The 19,501-nt window shown below is 47.7% G+C and overlaps 2 protein-coding genes across 3 annotated transcripts in view; one reads left to right on the forward strand and one right to left on the reverse strand.

The window, feature by feature from the left end:
* Positions 1–8,427, reverse strand: part of RSRC1 (arginine and serine rich coiled-coil 1) — a 407,598-nt gene extending 399,171 nt beyond the window's left edge. Inside the window, exons 1-2 of the mRNA XM_070511416.1 lie at positions 8,316–8,427; positions 6,418–7,283 (exon numbers count right to left, since the gene is read on the reverse strand). Coding sequence (XP_070367517.1) covers positions 6,418–7,283; positions 8,316–8,427 — 978 coding nt within the window. The remainder of the gene's footprint in view (positions 1–6,417; positions 7,284–8,315) is intronic.
* Positions 5,893–14,900, forward strand: SHOX2 (SHOX homeobox 2). Of its 2 annotated transcripts, none has more exons than XM_014861914.3 (5): positions 5,893–6,694; positions 9,556–9,764; positions 12,120–12,177; positions 12,471–12,559; positions 14,083–14,900. In XM_014861914.3, exons 1-5 carry the CDS (start codon positions 6,343–6,345, stop codon positions 14,338–14,340), a joined length of 966 nt encoding a protein of 321 aa, XP_014717400.1. In that variant the 5' UTR covers positions 5,893–6,342; the 3' UTR covers positions 14,341–14,900. The 2 variants fall into 2 exon arrangements, with proteins under 2 accessions (XP_014717400.1, XP_044626930.1); XM_044770995.2 differs by having other exon boundaries at positions 6,122–6,694; positions 14,047–14,900.
* Positions 14,901–19,501: the final 4,601 nt, after the last annotated feature.

Below are 19,501 nucleotides of genomic sequence, written 5' to 3' on the forward strand. Positions count from 1 at the left end.
GATATGGACAATGATGAATTGAGCATAAATTTTCAGGAGTCCCACAAGCTAACAATTTTTCAATCTATCTGTAAGCAGAAAGGGCAACACAGAGACAGAAATCCTACAGCTCCTGGTTTTCTGTTCTCCCTCTAGTCTCTTGTACATCCTGGTTTAGTCTCCAAGTTGCAAACCTCACCCAACTAACTACTCCCACTACAGAACTGAAGCCATGACAGGTAATGACTACAGCAGAACATCTGTTTACAAAAAACATCTTATTGTAAAGTTTAGGTGACTGAACGAAGATGTGGAGCCAAGACGTGGTCATTCAAAAGAGAGCTCAAAGGCATACACAAGCAGTTCTGTTGTCCAGTTACTAGTAAAGGTACAAGAAGCAGTTATCTTTTTCAGACAACAGGCCATTAGAGAGAATGAAGATTCCTAGGGACATGACAGTTTATAATTATTTCTCCCCTACTCATTCATTAGTATGTCAAACTATAATCTTTTTGATTGTGGACAAATAGCCAAAAAAAAAAAAGGAGAAATAGTCGTTTCAATGGAAAATCCACCTCATAGAGGTAGAGAAAAGTAAAAATGCAGTTAACAGCAGATAGCATAGGAGGAAATCCACAAACAAGTATAGAACCATGCAAAGGCAGTAAAGGAACGGAGGAAAAATCCTAGCCTGAGGAGCATAACAAAGCGAGCCTCGAAAGAGATATAAAACTATCAAAACATTCCTCCGATCACACTAAAAATTTGCAGAGTACTCTCTCTCTTTTTTTTAAAAGCATCATCAGTCATGGGAATTTCTCCCCAGTGGTTCAAAAATGAAAGCAGCAAATATATCCACACATCTACTATAATAATCTTATTACAGAAGTTTTCCATTCATAACACAACTCTTGGCTGAGATTAGTCGAGTTGGTAAGGCCAACTAACAGGTGCCAGTGCCTTTATCTTTTTCAGCTGCAAACACTTTTAGCCCTCTTATAGAAGAACAGACAGTAATAAAGTGCTACCACTTAGCAGGAAATCTCCTTTGCCTGCAAAGAAAGTGAACATCTATAGACTCTAAGGCTGGAGGGGCTCTCAAAGGATACCCAGTTTCCCAAGTCTGCACGTGTCACATCTGCTCCAGTCGGTAAACCTGAGAATGCTGCGCAGGTCCTTCACTTAGGGCTCTTACTTCTAAGTTCAAAGACGACAACTTGAATACTTTGGCAACACAAGGTATCTGAATTTATTTAACTACCTAGTACTTAATTAGTTGAAACACAAATAGGTTACTGCTAATTCTGAAAACGCCAAAAAAAATCCACTTTTTTTAGGCTTCTCGTGCGCATTTGAAAATACACAATCTCTGAGAGAGAAATTATGTTAAGGTTGACCTGAAATCAAGAGCAGGCAACACGCATAAGAGCGCATTCTAACCTCTTACTAAAGTAAACAGTTTAAGGGTAGCCATATGCCCTTGGTCTATGACCACAAGGCCCAAGTCCTGAAGTCAAGGAAACAGCGTTTAAGGAGAGCATGTTTATAGGTTAAGGGAGGAAAGTGTATTTCACTCTGCACCAACTCTCCTCTCAGCGAGCGTGGGCCCAGAAGGGCCGGGGGGTCGGAAGGAGAGATGGATCTCAAGCAGAGACGGCGGAGCTAGAGCTAGTGACCAAGCACCGGCCACTGACTGCAAGACACGAGCCCGGAAACCCAGAAGCGGCGATCACGGACCTGGGACTGGGGATGGGGCCGGGGGTAGAAGAGGGGGTGAAGGAGGGTGGGAGAAGAGCTGCCTAACTCTCCTGCACCGCCGCCAAACACAGGGCCTAGCCTGAGGCCTGCGACTGCCCAACACCCGACAGCTGCCACCACCCTACGGCCCCACCTTCGACCTCCAGGTCAGAGACCGCCCGGGACGTGGCGCATGCGCACTGCGCCGCCCCGCGTGCCGCGACCCCCCGCCCTCCCCGCCCCGCCCGCCGCCGCCGCAGCCTCCTGGCCGCGGACCGCGCCAGGCCCCACGCGCCTGTCGCCGGAGCAGGGCCGCGCAGCCCTGCAGGCGCCGCCGCCGACTCCCAGGCCCCCGGGCGGGCCTCACCTGGTGCCGGGCCTTCGGGCTCACGCCTCCGTGGACTTGCAAGTGCCGCAGAGCTGGAAACGCTGCTTCAAATCTGGGCGCCGCGGCGGCCTCCGAACTTGCTTCAGTTTAAGCTCACCGCCTTCCTGGTTCCAGCGCCAGGCAGCGCCAGCCGAGCTTTCGAGTGCATCGATGGAGGCTACCAGGCGTTAGGAGTGCCGAGGGAGTGGATTGTCACACCGCCAATTTTTTGTTTGGTGTTGGTTTTGCGTGCTTGTTTGATTATTTGATTTTCTTGTTACCAAAAAGCAATAAAGGTGGGAACTGAAGAGTGTTATTGCCTTAGTAATCGTCGTTATCGTCACAGATAATCAGTAAACAAATCTTCATCGGAGGAAGTTATGTTTAAGACTCCCACACGGAGCAGAATTGGTTATCTCGTGCTGGGAAGAAGGGAACTCTCCCAACAATATAAATCATGGAGTTGTTATGTATAGAGTCGTATTTGATTAAATTGTAATCATTTATTTGCAAAAAATGCATTAAAATTCGGTGTTTCTTCTGCCTGAAGGTGGAGGCACGCACCGGTTGGGTGCAAATTAGTGCCTCACGTTAAAGTAACTGGTTGGTAGTGGAATGGGGGAAGGCTGCCCGAGGCAGGGACAGAAGGTTTCTTCTGAAAGACAAATTAAATGTACAGGTCTTTTGTTGTTATTTAAACCGATACAAATTAAAGCGATTCAGCGTTTTCTGTAACTCATACTACGTTATTTATCTGTCCTTGCATATACATCATTTCTGCCTTATTTACTATAAGTAAGCAACGATAAGGAGGTAGATAAACTGTTGGCCTTGGTTTGGGTCGACTGTGAGAACCAACTCGTTCACAACTGCTAGAATCCCAAGCTACAGTTTTCTGCAGACGTTTGAGATGGTGAAAAATCACCTCCACAAATCTATTTCTCATAAATGACTGTACCTTAACTAACCAGTTTTGAGGGACCGTTTTAAAACTTAACTATAACACTACATGTTTAAATAATTCAAGAGCTGGGGGGACCCTTGGGGTCCCTAATTTCATTGGAACCTGTATATCTGTCTGCAGGCTGTCAACTGAGTTTTACTCTCAATGTTTTCTTACCAAAACTGCATTTTGAAATGTCCTGTCTCCGGAAAATATTTGCTATTTAATGAAACAACATCATTAAACTTCGAGAACATTTATCAGTATGTGTGATTTTAAAATGATGGTTTTGTGAGTTTTGGGGGGGGGGAGGTTTTATTGTTTTGTTTTAAACTAAACTTCCTTAGGCCATTGGGAATCCGTGGTCAGACACTGCAGATTTCTCATTGCTCCGTTTGATAGCAACAAACTATTCCTAAATAAATAAAGAGCCAGTATGCCAGGGAAATCAATGGGAAAACCTATTTGACGTGAATTACACAACGATTGTGTCTGAGCCTTTCCTGATTTACCTTTAAAGTGGTCATCTTTCCCTCAGGCTAGTGGATGGAATTTGAGTTCAGACTTAAAAGTCTGCTTGAAGGAGCAAAAAAGTAGCTAGTGGGTCTTCGAATCCTTTACCAGACTTCTAACAGTGGTTATTTTGGAGCTGTTTGTGACTACATATTTAACACCTCATTTCGAGAGCTCTGTGAGCACCACATCCATTTAGCTGACCTCAATACTGGTCATTCTGCCAAATAACCTCAAAAGCAGATTTTCATAAAGAAGTAAAGTTTTATGGTTATTCCCTTCTGATAATATCAGAATTAAAGTGGTTACAAATAGTAACCCAAGACTGATGTGTAAAATCATGTTTCCAAATTCATATAACTTTGGAAAGTGTATTTGAGTCTCTTTTGCAGTATAATTTTTTAAAAAAAGAAAGCACTTATGTAATTCATTAATAACTAAAAGCTATTGCTCCTGGAAACTTCAAGATCTTAATTATTTCTCCTAAAAGTAGCAATAAACAAAATGTTTTAAGAAGAACAAAAGATAACTTCAGAATTCAAGAGAAAAATGGCAAAGTAACATTTCTAAAAAGTATGATTTCCATCTCTCTTAAGCTACCAAATGTGAACATTTTAATTTGAGTGGTATAGTATGACACAAAGTTCTATGTCATGTCTATTTACATATATTCCATAAATACCAATATATTGTTATAATTGTGTTCTCTGTTTACAAATGTTTCATGTTGCTTTGATGGAACTTCTCAAATTATCTGTTAACTCTGTGTTGATGCCCTAACCAATAAGTGGAAGATATATTTATCAAAGCTCTGTAATTGCTTTATTTTTACTAAGAGTGTTAGATCCAAGAAAATGAACAAGTTACATTTAACATCAGAAAGCCTACACTAATATTCAGATTACTTGAAAATGTCCCCAAAGCCACACTTGAAGAGATATATTTGTGTACACACAAGTAAATACAACATTTCGTATGTAAATATTCGTATGTGAGATAAATCTCTATGGCCACACCACTCACAGCGAGCACAGCACAGACAAACGACTCAGGAATCTAGATGGTCCTTCCATTTAACAAATTGCTTCAATCAAAATAGTCCAGGGATAGAATTTTAAATCGTAGCTTTAAGAGAGTGAAGGAGAATTCTTTCTCCCGGCGAACACGCCTTTTTGACTAGTCCACTACAAATAAAATTAGAAAGGGCACAAACTTAACGTCGATTTTTTTTTAAACTCAAAGAGGAATAATCATTCGCTTTTCAAAATTAAGAAATCAACTGGAATGTTTCTGAGGATGCTAAAGAAGAGCTCCTGTAATTCTTTGGGGGAGGGGTCTGGACGCGGGGACTTGTAAGGGAGAAAGGATAAGGGTCCTGAGACCTCAAAGAGGGAACGAAGTCAAACTGTCCTAGACCAGGCGCTAAGGAAACACTTTAAAATGAAATCTGTCAGGGAACAGCTGCTCGGGAAATGTGTTAAATCGACCGGCCCCTTCGTGCGCGATTTGTCCGTAGGGGAGTCGCTTAGGCTCCAGGACGTGAGTAGCGGGGTGAATCACAAACTCCCCGGGATGGGGAGCTTGATGAAGACCCAGGCTCAACTCTGGTTGCGGGCCGGGAAGCCCCTGAAAGAAGCTCCGCCGGCCTAAGAAGCTGTAGAGGACACTGACACTGGACACGGTTGTGAAGCCAGGATGCCAGGCTGCGTGGTGACGGGGGGAGAGGGGGCAGCGGGGATGTAAGACTGGGATAGGAGGTCAGGATACGGAACTGGGGCGCAGGGCTCCTGATGCAAGACGAGGATGCCGAGCAGCAATGCGGGGCCCAGCAGTTGCGCCGCACGCCGACGCGGGGAGAGGATGTGGGGTCGTTGCGGAGTCTGGATAACCGGCTGACTCCAGGAGCCGCGCACTTGTCAGTTTCCTCTTGGCCACGCCCCGGCAGAGTAGGTCCAGATCCCCAGTGTTTAACTAAGTCGTGACACCAACGCAAAATCCACGCCTAATTAAATTAATTAGGGATTCTTGTCAAGCCTGGATTAATGGCCAAGAGCGCAGGCGGCCGGGGCTATCTGAAAACCCGGACAGCCGGGGACCTGCCTCCTCTTCCCGCCCCCTCCCGTCCCCCTTCGCTGCCCTCCCACTCCAGCCCCAGCCTGCCTGGACTCCAGCCTTAATCAATCTCAGTCTCTCTCTCTCTCTTTCTCTTTCCCTCTCTCTCTTCTTTCTCTTTCCCTCTCCCTCTCTCTCTTCCCCGCACCCCCACCCCAGCCCCCCCTCCCCTTCCCCCAGGTAGTGGCGGGGGTGCTTCCCGGGAAGGGGCTCCCTCCGAGTTGCGAAGGGGAGGTAATTTACTCAGAACAAGGGGCCGCCTTTGCGAAGTATAAATAGTGAGACTTCAAGCGCAGCGTTGCTATCAGATCTGAACTCTCCGCAGGAAGAATTGTCAAAGATCTTAACATTGAACAAGCGCACTCGGGCAGGGAAGCATCAGTTCCCATTTCCCTCCGGCGGCCCCCGCCCCTTCCCTCTTCTTCCTCCTCCTCCTCGTCCTCCTCCTCCTTGTCCTCCTCCTCCTTCTCCTCTTACTTCTTTTTCTCCTTCTACTTCTCCTCCTCTTTCTTCTCTCTTCTCTTCTTTTTCTTCTTCTTCTTCTTCCTCCTCCTCCCTCTCCTCCCCCACCCCCTACCCCATTGATGTGTTATTATTGGGGGGGCTGGAGCAGTAAAAAAAGAAGAAGGAAAAAAAAGAGCGGGGCTCGGCTGGGAGAGGTTGAGCGCGGGGCTGACGGACATCGGCGGCGATGGAAGAACTTACGGCGTTCGTCTCCAAGTCTTTTGACCAGAAAGTGAAGGAGAAGAAGGAGGCGATCACGTACCGGGAGGTGCTGGAGAGCGGGCCTCTGCGCGGGGCCAAGGAACCGACCGGCTGCGCGGAGCCCTGCCGCGACGACCGCAGCAGCCCGGCAGTCCGGGCGGCCGGCGGAGGCGGCGGCGGCGGAGGAGGCGGAGGAAGCGGAGGCGGAGGAGGCGGAGGAGGTGCAGGAGGAGGAGGAGCAGGCGGAGGAGCTGGAGGAGGGCGCTCTCCCGTCCGGGAGCTGGACATGGGCGCCGCCGAGAGAAGCAGGGAGCCGGGCAGCCCGCGGCTTACCGAGGGTAAAGGCCTGACCCCCGGCCGCGGTTCCCCTTCCCGCCTTCCCAACTCCTCTGGCGGGAGAGGACCCCGAGGCCCGGCGGGGTTGGGGACGGCACGCGGAGAGGGCCCCCGGATCCCAGCTTTGGGAGCTAGAGTGGTGATGGAGGGGTGGGAGTCCGGTGGTGTGCACGGTCGTGGGTGGGGTCCGGGTGTGTGGGGGGAGGGGGAGCGCGTGGGGTTTGTGCGCATCCTTCTCAGATGCTCCGGCTATTCCCACTCCACCGAAACGCATTTTCATCAGCCGGAGGATCGGCCCGCAGCCCAGACGGCCCGCGGGCGGATGGGGAAGTTCTCGGGGCTGGCTGCTGGCAGGGGTGCTGCCAGTGGCTGGGCCAGGAGACGCGACTGCGGTTAGCGTCTCGCGCCGATTTCGCGGGAGCCCCTTTTCTAGGCCTGAGAGAGGAAGGAGAGAGATTGATGGATGGATTGACTGGGATTTCAGCCCCAGGTCGCCCCAGGGTTTCAGGCCGCCCGCTAAGAGCCACTCGAACTCCGCGAAGACCCTGGATCCCTGGATCTTGGGGTCCCAAACTTCCCTTTCTCTTTGAGCTATGAAGGTAGAATGAGGCCAAGGCAGGCCAACGTCCGGGCTACGCTGTTTCTCTCAGGAGACGCGTTAGGCTCCTTTTTTGGGTTTATTTTTCGATATTTACACAATTCCGTTACTGCTTCGCATCGTCAGGTACTCTGGTTTTGTAGGGGGAAAATCCTTTGGTGCCAGAAAAGTGTTAGGAAAAGGTTTTATCTAAATGGTGGAGCGTCCTGTACCAATTCAAAGGAGTTTAACAATAAAATTAATTTGGCACTTGGTGCCTGCAGTAACTGGTGCGCTGCCATATTTTTCCAATTAAGAAAATATGTGACATGCGTGGAATCACATATTTAAGCAAGCAATTAAGTTGTTTATAACACGATCCGTTCTTCTTTAGGCCAATAGGGAAATTTGGGGGCGAAATAAAGATTGTATTAATTCTATGAATCAACTTGAAATGTGGACATCTTTCTCTTTGAAGCCCCAAAAGTTTGAGAGGCATGTACTGTGGGCGACACGAAATAGACAAAGCCTTCTCACCCCTTTGGCAGAATCTGAAGGGTGTGCTTTCGTATTTAAATTTCATTACGGTACCAGTGGAAATATTTTCCTGTTAACCCGGCTCTAAACGTTTGCTCGAATGTTACCACTTCCTCCCCGGAGGAAGTGCAAATGTCCACAAAACGAACTCTGAGACTAGAAATGCGGGCAACACTTAGGATCACCGTAGCTACAATGCCAGGCCGGGCTGAGATCTAGAGCTCTTCTTCCCCTGGACCCGGCAGCAGGTCCTCTTAAATTTGGAAAATGATGGCAGAACTGTCAGGCGGCCCAGTGCAGCCTCTCGAGCGTGAGTCGCAGCTTCAGGCCCTGGGTACATCAGCATGCCGGACCGCGAGGTTAGAGTCTGAACCCCGGGCAGACACAGTCCTGGGACTGTTGATTTCCAAGCTCAGGGCAAGTATTAACTTCTCTGCAGGTCAGCTTTTCCGGAATTGATTTTTAACACCTATGCTGATCCGGATCCTGGGCTGGGAGGAACTGCAAACAGCCTCGACTATCCAAACGCGGCTTTGACACCTTAAAAACCCAAGTCTCCGACTCAGGAGCAGAGGATGAAGCTTCCAGAGAGCAGCTTCTGTTGATATACAGGCTCCCCATTACTGCTCCTTGAGCTAAATATATATATCCATATCCCTCGGGTGTCTCTGTATACTCACGCCCGCAGAGCTCCTGTTTTTGAAGGTAGGAGAAGGAAGGACAGGAAAGTAGCAACGGATGTGTGCAAACCCAGAGCAGGAAAATGCATATTTTATTAAACATCCGAGCGGCTGGGTGCATGAAAAGGCTGTGAACAACCAATAGAAACCGAGGATCGCGAATGTTCCGCTTGAACCTGTTGATCTCTGTGGGTTTGAGCGTTTAGGGTCGAGTCTGCCTTTCCAACGGGGAGGGAGAAGGAGGCAACGGTCTGTTTCGCGGGCCACTGGAAGCTGGTTTTCGGGCTCTCGCCTTCTGGCCGGCGTGGGCGGCGAGCCCTCCAGGCCGCCAACATGGCGTGGGCGCCTGTGCTTAGGCGACCTGGGTCCGCCGGGGGGACGGAGACTGCCTGGCCGCCCATGGGCCATCCTGGGGATTTGGCTGGAGCCCCCGTTGGCACCGAGCGCCGAGCGCCGGAGGATAGTGCTCCCAGCGCCGCGCAGCACCTGGGTCTTGTTCTCCCGCTGCGCCCCTTCGACCCAATTGTTCCCGAATTAGCCCACAACTTTGAGAGAAACAGAGAGCCAGCGGCGGCCAGAGCTGGGCTGGAAACGGCCTAGCTGTCTGGGAATGGCCAGTGTGAGAAGCCAGTGTGTGGCCTCGCCGCGCCCTTCTGCCCCCAGCGCGTCCTGTGACCAGCGGGGCGCGGCGCTTTTGATTTCTGTGCGTGCGTGGGCGAGAGTGAGTGTGAGAGAGCAGGAGTGGAACGGATTTGGTGTTCGCAGGGGATGGAGGGTGGATGGTGAGGAGGTGAGTTGAGGCCACAGTTGCGGAGGGAATGGGTGGGTGAATGCCCACCTTGCCCTGGGGCGCCTACCCAGAGTTGATTTTTGCGCATTTCCGGGATCCTCTTCCTCGGGACAGGGTGAGGGACCGGACAGGAACTCCGGGAAGGGGCAGGGTCCTCCATCCTTCTTGAGACAAATCTGGTAACGGGATTTGCTGTGTTGTTTTTGTCCACGTGTGTGTATGTGTTGCTGTGTGCTCGTGTGGACGTACGTGTGGCCCTGTTCGTGGTGACCCCTTCAGTGTCCCCGGAGCTGAAAGATCGAAAAGAGGATGCGAAAGGGATGGAGGATGAAGGCCAGACCAAAATCAAGCAGAGGCGAAGTCGGACCAATTTCACCCTGGAACAACTCAACGAGCTGGAGAGGCTTTTTGATGAGACCCACTACCCGGACGCCTTTATGCGCGAGGAACTGAGCCAACGGCTGGGGCTGTCTGAGGCCCGAGTGCAGGTACCAGGCTGTGAGGAGGTTGAGGCTGGGCCCAGGGAGAGGGGGAGGGGCGCTCCTGGGGTTGGAGAGACGGCTTAGGGGACACATACCAAGGGTGTGCGGGTTCGAGTGTCTAGAGTGAGGTGAGAAGGAAAGGGATATCTTTGCTAGAGGTCTTATTTTCCAAAGTAAATCTTAGTCTTATAGCCCCCCCCCCATCCCCTTCTTTCCCCGTCCCAACATATGTTTCCAGCAGAAGAAAGCTGTGCTGGGCTTGCTCCCAGAGTTTCTATAAACCACAGACCCCTCGCCTCATGATGCCTTTAATGTGGTTTAATCCTAATGGGCCTACTTTTATAAGCCTTAAAAAAAAATCCCACAGAAAATGTTTTATCTTCTGGATGCCCTAAAAGTTACAAGGAATATTTGTTCACCCGACTTGGGTTTCCTTGAGGGTCTGCTCTGGGGTCTAGGTTTGCTGAGAGGATATGCCAATTAGGTTTATAGAGGTACAGACTATAAAGAAAATTAGCAACTGTTAAGTGCAGAAATTTACAGTCTGCCCTTAGCGGTAGATCTCAAACTGTGTGAAGCATCAGAGAAAGAAATGCATTTTGGTTGCTCTTTGTTCCCTCATTTAATCAAGGCGGGGAAACTGAACCACAGAAACTTGATTTTAAAACAACTCACATATCTTAATATTGACATTTCCAAAGTCTAACCCCCAGCAAGTGCCATTGAAGTTAGAATTGGAGCAGATTTTCTCACTGGTTGTAGAGGTGAATGCAATGGCAAAAGTAGGCTTTAGGGGCATGTAAGGTGAAAAATTATATACGAACGTGCATACATATCCTCCTTCTTTATGGAGAACAAATTTAAATGTTCCAAATTGTATTTCCGCTCAAATAATAAAATAGGAGAAAATGATGGTCATTATTTGTTTGAACACATGGAGCAGTTTTAGGCCTGAACATCTGCAGCTGTTACAAAGTATCACTGTAACAGATACTCCCTGGGTCTCGGATCGCAGAGACCACCATCTGCAGCAAACTATGCAATTCTTATGGGGCTTCCCCACATCTTGTAATAGGATCAGGACAAAAACAGAGCAGACACGTTGAATGGGAAAAGTAATAATAGGCTGCCTTGGTCATCACAGTGTCAACGGCAGAGCCTTCCTTTTTAAGCCTCTCCTGCTTTGCTCTGTGTGTACTGAGATCTCTAGAGGCTCACAGCCCCTTAAAGACATGATGATAATTATTACAGTTGTGAGCATTAGTATCTCAGTTCCAACTTTTCTCCAGGAAAAAAGAGGCAAGAAGCCTCAGGCCATTTGAGTTACACAAAGAATGCCACCCTGGCATGAAATCTACCCTTCTATTATACTAAATGGCAGGGGAACTTTTAAAGATTTACATTGACTATGACACTTGCTTTCAAAAACAAGAAAAAGCTCTGAAGCAATATTTTACTTTCATGGGGTTTTTAAATACATTAGTTTGTGAATCAGTCAATATGCTGTATTATTGGAGTATAAAAACAAGCTTTATTTGAATTTTTAAAAATCTGTCATACCGCCTCTAAAAGTTGGCAAGTTTATTTAAGAAAGTACTGTCTGGGAAAAGATAGAATCCAGGAGTTACTTGATTTATCCCCCACCTCCCTTTCACAGAATGTTGTTCCCTTTCTCTCATAAGAAGCGAACTTTATTGCTGGTCTTTATTTTTTCACACTTTTATTTAAATTTTTGAGCTATTTTCTGGATGCTTCTGTAACTGCAAGCAGTGGCTTTTTCTATAGAAGCAAATTAGATTATCATGATAATAGCACAATTATTCTGCTACTGTGTTACACTCTGCTGCACAGAGGAACAGAGAAATTCTAAACTTCTTTGTAGAGAGGCTTTTATGACACTAATTACCTCTTCCCCCATTCTTATTCCCACCCCCCAGAAAAAAAACAGAGTCACTATTTGCTTTGGTGTTTGCTTTTTCTTGAAGATGAAGCTAATTAATATTACAGGCTATTAATGAGCACATTCTTCTCAGGTCTTACTGGGCAAACGTCTAAACCCGCGATCACTTTGGTATCAGGTATCAGGGAGAGTTTCAGGCCTTAGGGACGCTAATGTGGAAAGATGAAACCAGGACTAGCAGTAATTTATCAAAAAACAATTTATCTTGCAAAAGTCTATGAAATCTATTTTTGTCATTTGTTTACATTTTTAACTCTGGAAATTGAGACTATTCTATATAGTTCAAAGATTGCTTGCTATATCTTCCAATCCTTACCTAAACATTACTCTTTTTTCACTGTAATTTTTAAAAGTTTTTGAGTCATAGCATCTAGGTTTTATTTTTTGTCTCTGATTTGTAGGTTTGGTTTCAAAATCGAAGAGCTAAATGTAGAAAACAAGAAAATCAACTTCACAAAGGTAGGCTTCTCAGACAAAGGACATTTGGTATTCTAAGCAAAGAGAGAATTGGGGACTATTGTCATTACAAAGACAAAAAAACTTCTCAGAGATAACCATGGTCCGTATTTAAAAATCTGCTCTGAAGACAGCTAATGAAAGTCTTAAAGTTTGGGAGTAAATTACATTTATTTTAATTATGGCAGCAGTTTAGGAAGGAATTAGTTCTATCTCGGTACCATTTGAAACCCTGGAAAACAATGCTGGAAATATCAACCTCACATTATTGTGTTTTGTTCCCCTACTTTTTACAGGTGTCCTCATAGGAGCTGCCAGCCAATTTGAAGCATGTAGAGTCGCACCCTATGTCAATGTAGGTGCTTTAAGGATGCCATTTCAGCAGGCAAGTACAGCCCAGTTTCAACCTGTTTTTAACTGTATAAAGTCCTGGATGTTTACCTGAACTGTTGAGTACCCCCTCTCTCTGAACCCCAATGTTGGTGTCTATGCAGTTGGAAAATCAATGTTGAGATGATGTAGTGGACCTGCTCCCTGCATGCCTAGTCCTTTCTGTCCTCATGGGAAACCCGCAGAGGCCTGAGGGCAGCAACCAGTCCTTTAAAGGTGCACGAAAGATTGTGCTTGGGGAGAGGAAGGAAAAGCCTTTTGATTAAAATTTTGTCAGATCCAATACGGAAGTTAGTCCTAAACTGTTTCTAAGGCAACTCTCTAAATATGTTTCTAGGTATTTTCTATATCTTAGTCATGTTAAATGTCTCGGACAGAAAATAAATAAATAAATAAATAAATAAATAATTAAGTATGCCCAACTCGGACTTGATTTTCTAGAGCTGTCCCTGTAAACAAAGCTTCATCTCTAGGAGAGAGAGAAGCCTGGGTCTGCAATGCCTTTCTTAGCCATAAAGAGACTTTTAAGACTACATTTTAAAAGCACAGCCTGCAGCAATGATTTAATCCTGGGAAATCCCAGTGCTCTGAACTCCCTGCTCTCCAAGCCTAAGGGCGCAACTCTTTCCCAACCAGTGCTTGACTTTCCCCATCCGCAGCAGGACCCCTACTTGGTAGGACTGTGAAGTCATGAATTAGCTCTCAGTTCCCAGTGTCCTGGACTGGGGAGACCCCTGAGTGTGCCCAAGTATTAAGGGTTAGTGTTAGGGAGCTCTTAGCTCTCTTGGCACCACAGGACTCTGGTATCCTGACGCTAGGTTTTTGAAACAAGAGAGAATGACTGGAGAAAGAGAGAGAGGGATCTTAAAAGGAGACCCTTACTACTCAGGAGGTGATCTGCAGGCCTGCAGCACCTGGGAGATTGTTAGAAATGCAGAATCTCAGGCCCCCACCTAGACCTTCTGAATCAAAGTCTGCATTTGAACAAGATTCTCAGTTAGTTCTTATAGCAGTAAAGGTTAGAAGTACTAACAATTGTGATGAAGATGCAGTAACTTCCCAAGTGACATGAAAAAGTTTTGTAGTTTGCTTGTTGGAACTTCAGTGCTTTAGTAGTGGGGTGAGAGTGTATGACAGCATCCAGAGAGGAGGGGAAGGGCCTTTGCCCCGTCTTTCCAATACACCATCGTTATTTTGAGGAGGGTGATATTTTAGCGCAATAGCAGTGTGTCTTTCTGATGGGCCCAGCTCCCGAGGGGGCGGCCGCATTCCAGCAGACGGGAGCCCCCAGGACCCAGGCAGATAAGCTGTGCTGATTAAGTTGCAGAGACTCAGGGGCACTGGAGTATCCCTGTGGCGCCCCAGATTCAGTAACAGACTGAGAAGGTCAGCCAAACGTCCCTTTCCCATCCCCTGCCCCAGCCTTCCCCGAGCCAAGCTGGACGCCGTTAATGCTCTGTTTCTATTCTGTTGTCACCCTAGGATAGTCATTGCAACGTGACGCCCTTGTCCTTTCAGGTTCAGGCGCAGCTGCAGCTGGACAGCGCCGTGGCGCACGCGCACCACCACCTGCACCCGCACCTGGCCGCGCACGCGCCCTACATGATGTTCCCGGCGCCGCCCTTCGGACTGCCGCTCGCCACGTTGGCCGCGGACTCGGCCTCGGCTGCCTCTGTCGTGGCTGCTGCCGCTGCCGCGAAGACCACCAGCAAGAACTCCAGCATCGCCGATCTCAGACTGAAAGCCAAAAAGCACGCGGCCGCCTTGGGTCTGTGACGCCAACGCCAGCGCAAAGGTCGCGCTTCCACTGTGGCACGCCCCCTGCACGCCCTCCGCGCCCCGCTGCTTCTCCTTTACCCTCTCCGGACCTCCGGACCGAGCCTCTTTCCGCCCGCTGATCGCCCCTTGCCCCCTTCCGCATCCCGGACTCGGAGGGCGGGACTCTGCGCGGGACCCGGGATCCCACGAGGCGCGCCAGCTCCGTGGCTCCTGACCATTCACCTACCCGAGGCCCTAGAATTCGGCTTTGTAGGGGCGGGTTTGGGGAAGTCTGGAGAGAGACTGGACAAGGGAGTGCTGGGACAGCGGAATGTGGCCGACGGCAAAGCTGCAACGATGGACTCCGGCATAGAAATAAAACTCCTGTTAATAAAAAATGAGCAAAAAAAAAAAAAAAAAAAAAGTAGAAAAGCGAACCAGAGAGAGAAAGAGAAAGGGAACTTATTTCTTACTGCTATTTGACAGAAGCTGAAATCGGAGATAGAACCAAGGAACAAAAACAAATTTTAGAAAGTAAAGTATTTTATACATTTAACAATATGGAAAAATAACCTGGATGAATCTCAAGAGAAGGGGGAAGAGGTACCAACTTAGAGCGTATGTTTTTTTTTAATGGGCTAAGAAGGCAAAACAGAAAGAAGAGGTATACTTATTTAAAGAATTAAGATGAAAAAAAGTGGGCAGCTGGGAAGTTCACAGGTTTTGAAACTGATCTTTTTCTGCGAAGTTCACTTTAATACAAGAAATTTGATAAGAGAGGCGGGCCTCCTTTTACGTTGAATCAGATGCTTTGAGTTAAAAGCCACCATGTATGGAAGAGCAAGAAGAGGGAAGACAGTATAAAAACGAGGAGAGAAAAAAATGCTATTAACACAAAAAAGTGATACCACAGACAATGATTTTGCTGAGAAATTATGGCCGAACTGTCCAGACTGCTGACAGTAAATTCCGGGTTGCATGTTACTTGTATTCCGTTGATGGTGTCTCCCCCCTCCCCGCTTTATTCACATGCACTTACTCCATTTTCATCTCCAGTACGAAAAACACCACGAAAAGCATCTGGAAATTGATATGTATCTATATATATATTTGCCCTGTCTTTGATCCTGGGTGACAAAAGAACAAAATCGGAGGGGAAAAAATTTACACTGATTATCCCAAGAAAACTGAGGCGGGCAGAAAATGTGGGGAAAGGAAAAAGAAAACAAGAAGACCCAATGAAATAATGAAGGTACAGCGCCTCACTCCGGGCCTGGCACAGACATAGTAGGCGCTCAGTGTTAGTCCCCCCCCCCCCCCCCCTTGCCCCTTCCTTGAATTCCCTCTTGCTGATTTCCTGAAGTCCTCTTTGAGGACCCTACTTTGTTTCCCCCTCTCTATCCTGTCACACCTTAAACAACACCCAGCTAGATACAGGCACTAGGTTTGTGTAAAATATGTTGATACACACAAAGTTTATTTTGGCTAAAATGTGTGAACTGATGGTTGACTTTCAACATTTGCATTTTATTTCACAAAGGTGTATATTCAAGTAATTGTTTCAATTCATGTAGCTATTTAAACTGGGGTACCCTGGACTAAGAAATCTGTATCCCAATTCTCTAGAAAGCCTCCTTAGTTTTTTTTTTCCCTTCTAATTTACAAGAAAGAGGAAAAGCTCTTTTAACTGAACTTTGCTATGCGGTTGAGCTTTGTAACTATTTGTTCTCCATGAAAACAAAATTATTTATATTTGCCATATTTTTTCTAGTGTATTAAGTTATTTTAAAGAAGATGCTGTTATTTCATGACGTGTTGTCGGTACAAAATGTTTTGGTTTCACCTTTGTTAAACCTTTTAAATAAGTGCCAAGTTATTAATTGAAGACACTTTGCGATCAATTGAATGAAAATAGTATTGTTTCATTTGATGAGGTTCGCGTCGTCTTTGTTCCTGTTACTATTAAACTATCCGGGATAATCTTTCCGTCTTCCTTTTTGATGAATGTGACTTTCCAATATACCAACTTGGGAAAGCGCTTGCCTCTGCTCCTACGTGCCGCAAAGGGCCGTGAGAATGGTGGCTCTGTGGCTCTCGTTAGCGCAGAGCGAAACTTTCATCCCCCCATTTTATCCACCTGCACAGAAACCGGATAGGTTTTATACCAAATCAGTAAAGGAACGGATAATACGTAAAATAACAGAATAGAATAACCCTCCCTTCCCCAGGACGGACTCTCGTTCTTCATTTGGTGCGCTTTCACTCTTGAAGTTTACTTGGGGGACTTTTTAGGGAGGAATGAAAGCGGCATCAAGCGGTGCAAAATCCACCTGGGTTAATTGCGGACGACAGACTCTCGGTTCCAGGTCCCCGACCCTCCCCGGAGTCGGGCAGGCGATGATGGTTGGGGAGTGGGTCGAGAGCCGCGGAGGGGGCCGGGGGCGCTGGAAAGGGCGGATCTCCCACTTCCCACTGCAGTTTAGCGCTTTGGGAAGCAGCTAATGCGTTGGTTAAATTTAGGTAAAGGTAGAAGCCTGGACCGTGTTTAGGAAAAGCCAGGTCATAGTGATCCTCAGAATCCCGAGGAGCCCCTCCCTCCCTCCTCCTCTTGCCCCCTTCTCCAGGAAGAAATCCCACGGGTCAAGCCCCCAGGCGCTGCCTGTTTCGGGGTGGGTAGAGACCGCGGAGACGCAGCCCTGGCCGGGCCCAGGACAGGACCTTCCCTGCCCGCGCGGGCTCTGGGGATGGGGGCGCCCTCCTCGAAGATGGAGAGTTTCCTGAGTATCCCCTGGGGCCCCTTGGGCTGGAGGACGTGTAGAGGAGGCGACCCCTCCGACGAACCTTCCCCGGGCGAGCCGGCGCTCGGCGCTGCGCCTCCGCGTACACTGGGTGCGGTGTCGCGGCGCTCCCGGCGGCCCAGCAGGCGGGGGGCCGTCGTCCGCGCTCGGGGCTGGCGGGGCTCCAGCCGACCTGGCGGGCGGCCCGAGCTTCACAGCGCGCAGCTGCCTGGGCCCCGGCCCGGGGGCCTCCCGTCGGCGCGGGGCTGGGGGTCCCACGGGCGGCCTCCAAGCCCCCGCCCCGAGCCAGCCCCGCTGGACGCCCGGACGCTCCGCGGGCACCCCGGGGGAGGCACAGGGCGCGGGAGAGCTCGGCCCGGGAGGCGGCGGCGGGGCCCGGGCCTAGGCTGCGCCCGCAGCTGCGCTCCAAGAGGCCCGAGGTCGAGGGAGGCGCGGCGCGCGGCCCGCAAGGCTCCCGGCGCGGCGGCGGGCGCGGGGCCGTCGAGGCCCCCAGGCCGCGTGGGGAAGGCCCGCGTCCCGGGCGGCCGGCGCGGCGTGAGCTCCGCGGCCTGGGGGCCCCGCGGCGCCTCGCCTCCTGCCGCGCCCGCGCTCCCCAGACTCGGCGGGGCCAAGGCCGCCGTGCCCGGCCGGAGGGGCCAGGCCGTCGGTCTCGCCTCCCGCGCCTGCAGGGCCGGCTGTGCGAACGCAGCGGCCCAGACTCCCGGCAGGCCCGCGGGTGTGAACAAGAGGTTCCAAACCCTGACCTCCCGGAGCCGCGCTGAGAAAGGGGCCAAGGAAATCTTCACTTTAAATTCAAGTGAGGCCCAACATGCACTGGTTTGGATCGAAACTCATTAGTCGTAATAAATAATAAATAAAAATTTCGCCTCCCCCCCCCAAATGTTTCAGGGTGTTCACAGCCTTCTCGAGCTACAAAATCCCAGATTGGGGAAAAGTGACTTAAAGAGATTATTCAAGACATCATTGGTGTTAAGGACTCTGTGACACAAGCGGTCCGTAAGATTGAAGGCCTTTGCTGAAACTGAACTGATAAATATCTATTTTGAGTTTTTCCTCAGATTTATAACTTTTTAGATCCTCAGATGGTAATGCTTTAGCATAATGCAATGCTCAAATTTCGGAACTATTTTGATTTCTGAAAAATGCCTTTTTGGCTTCAGCGACATGAGATCCTGTTATTTTTTCACAAATCAGTTTACATCATAAATTGCAAACATTTGCAATAAGATCTCAAGATTGTTTATTTTATGTAACCTCAAGCACTTGACTCTGTTAAACACTAGTACAGAAAGTCCGTGAAATCAGTTTAATGTGTGTGAGGGAATTAAAGGATCACTCCTTTTCATCACGTAAACAAGGCATTTAAGATTGTTTGAATTGTCAGTCTCCCAATTTTTAAACAGTCTTGCAATTGAGTATTAATTTTAGAGTCATTCTGTGCAAAAATAATTACCGAAGTTATATCCTGCTTTAATTAAACGTTTCTGGGCAGAAGAAAATGGTATTCTGCATTGGGAAGTGGGTGATTGTTTTTAATGTTATATTATTTTAAATTATTTTAGTTCAAAGGTAAATAAAGTTTGCTAATTCCAACGGGGGGAAAAAAGGCCTGAAATGGTTTTTTAATGTGCTGTTAGAACAGTTAGTCAAAGTACATTAAAGGAACGTCACAAACCCAGAAATAATAAATATGTCATTCTAATGAGAATGTTAACTTATGGATAATTTATTCAAGGTAGTTTTTGCATTTCACATGGAATCTCTTACGATGACCTGCCTGAGTCCCATGATGCTTGTTCTTCAAAATCTAATTTATATAGGCTCAAGATATACATAATTCATAACTCTGTTGGTATATATATGTACACACCCCAAATTTTAAACCTTTACAATATGTTTGCATGTTTACTAGCATGTTTTCAAGATGACTGAAATAAAAACATAAAAAATGTTAAACATGATATTGAAAGCAAGTGCTTGTCCATGTGTGAAGACAAAGTCGTTGAAAATTGAAAATTAAAAAAGATTAGATAATTTTCAAGCTTAGATGTAGAGTGAACACTGCAATATTTCAGACAGGGAACATTCTTGTATAAGAAATATGAAAATCTCCAGGAAAGTCTTACAGATGTGAGCTTCTAACACTTCAGATGCCTAGCCAATCCTTTCGTGTCTCTAATTCATAAAACAAAAAATCTTTCAGTCTTGGGGTATTTTGTTTTGGGTATTTTATGTGTCAGTCAAGGTAACCATCGCATATGCCTTCAGTACAGGAAAATTTAGTATAGTACTTACATGGAGTTCTGCCGGCATGAGGAAAGGTTTTAGACTATAATCAAATAAATCACAGAGGGAGGAGTAAACATACGTTTTTTACCCCT

This window comes from Equus asinus, chromosome 5, assembly GCF_041296235.1.
Source record: "Equus asinus isolate D_3611 breed Donkey chromosome 5, EquAss-T2T_v2, whole genome shotgun sequence".
In the NCBI taxonomy this organism is placed as follows: domain Eukaryota; kingdom Metazoa; phylum Chordata; class Mammalia; order Perissodactyla; family Equidae; genus Equus; species Equus asinus.

Bases quoted from the DNA above. Each gene is read 5' to 3' on its own strand.
- SHOX2 (XM_044770995.2), top strand. From the start codon at position 6,343: ATGGAAGAACTTACGGCGTTCGTCTCCAAGTCTTTTGACCAGAAAGTG. The intron at 12,178-12,470 runs GTAGGCTTCTCA...TACTTTTTACAG, and splicing joins AGAAAATCAACTTCACAAAG to GTGTCCTCATAGGAGCTGCC. The intron at 12,560-14,046 runs GCAAGTACAGCC...TTGTCACCCTAG, and splicing joins TAAGGATGCCATTTCAGCAG to GATAGTCATTGCAACGTGAC.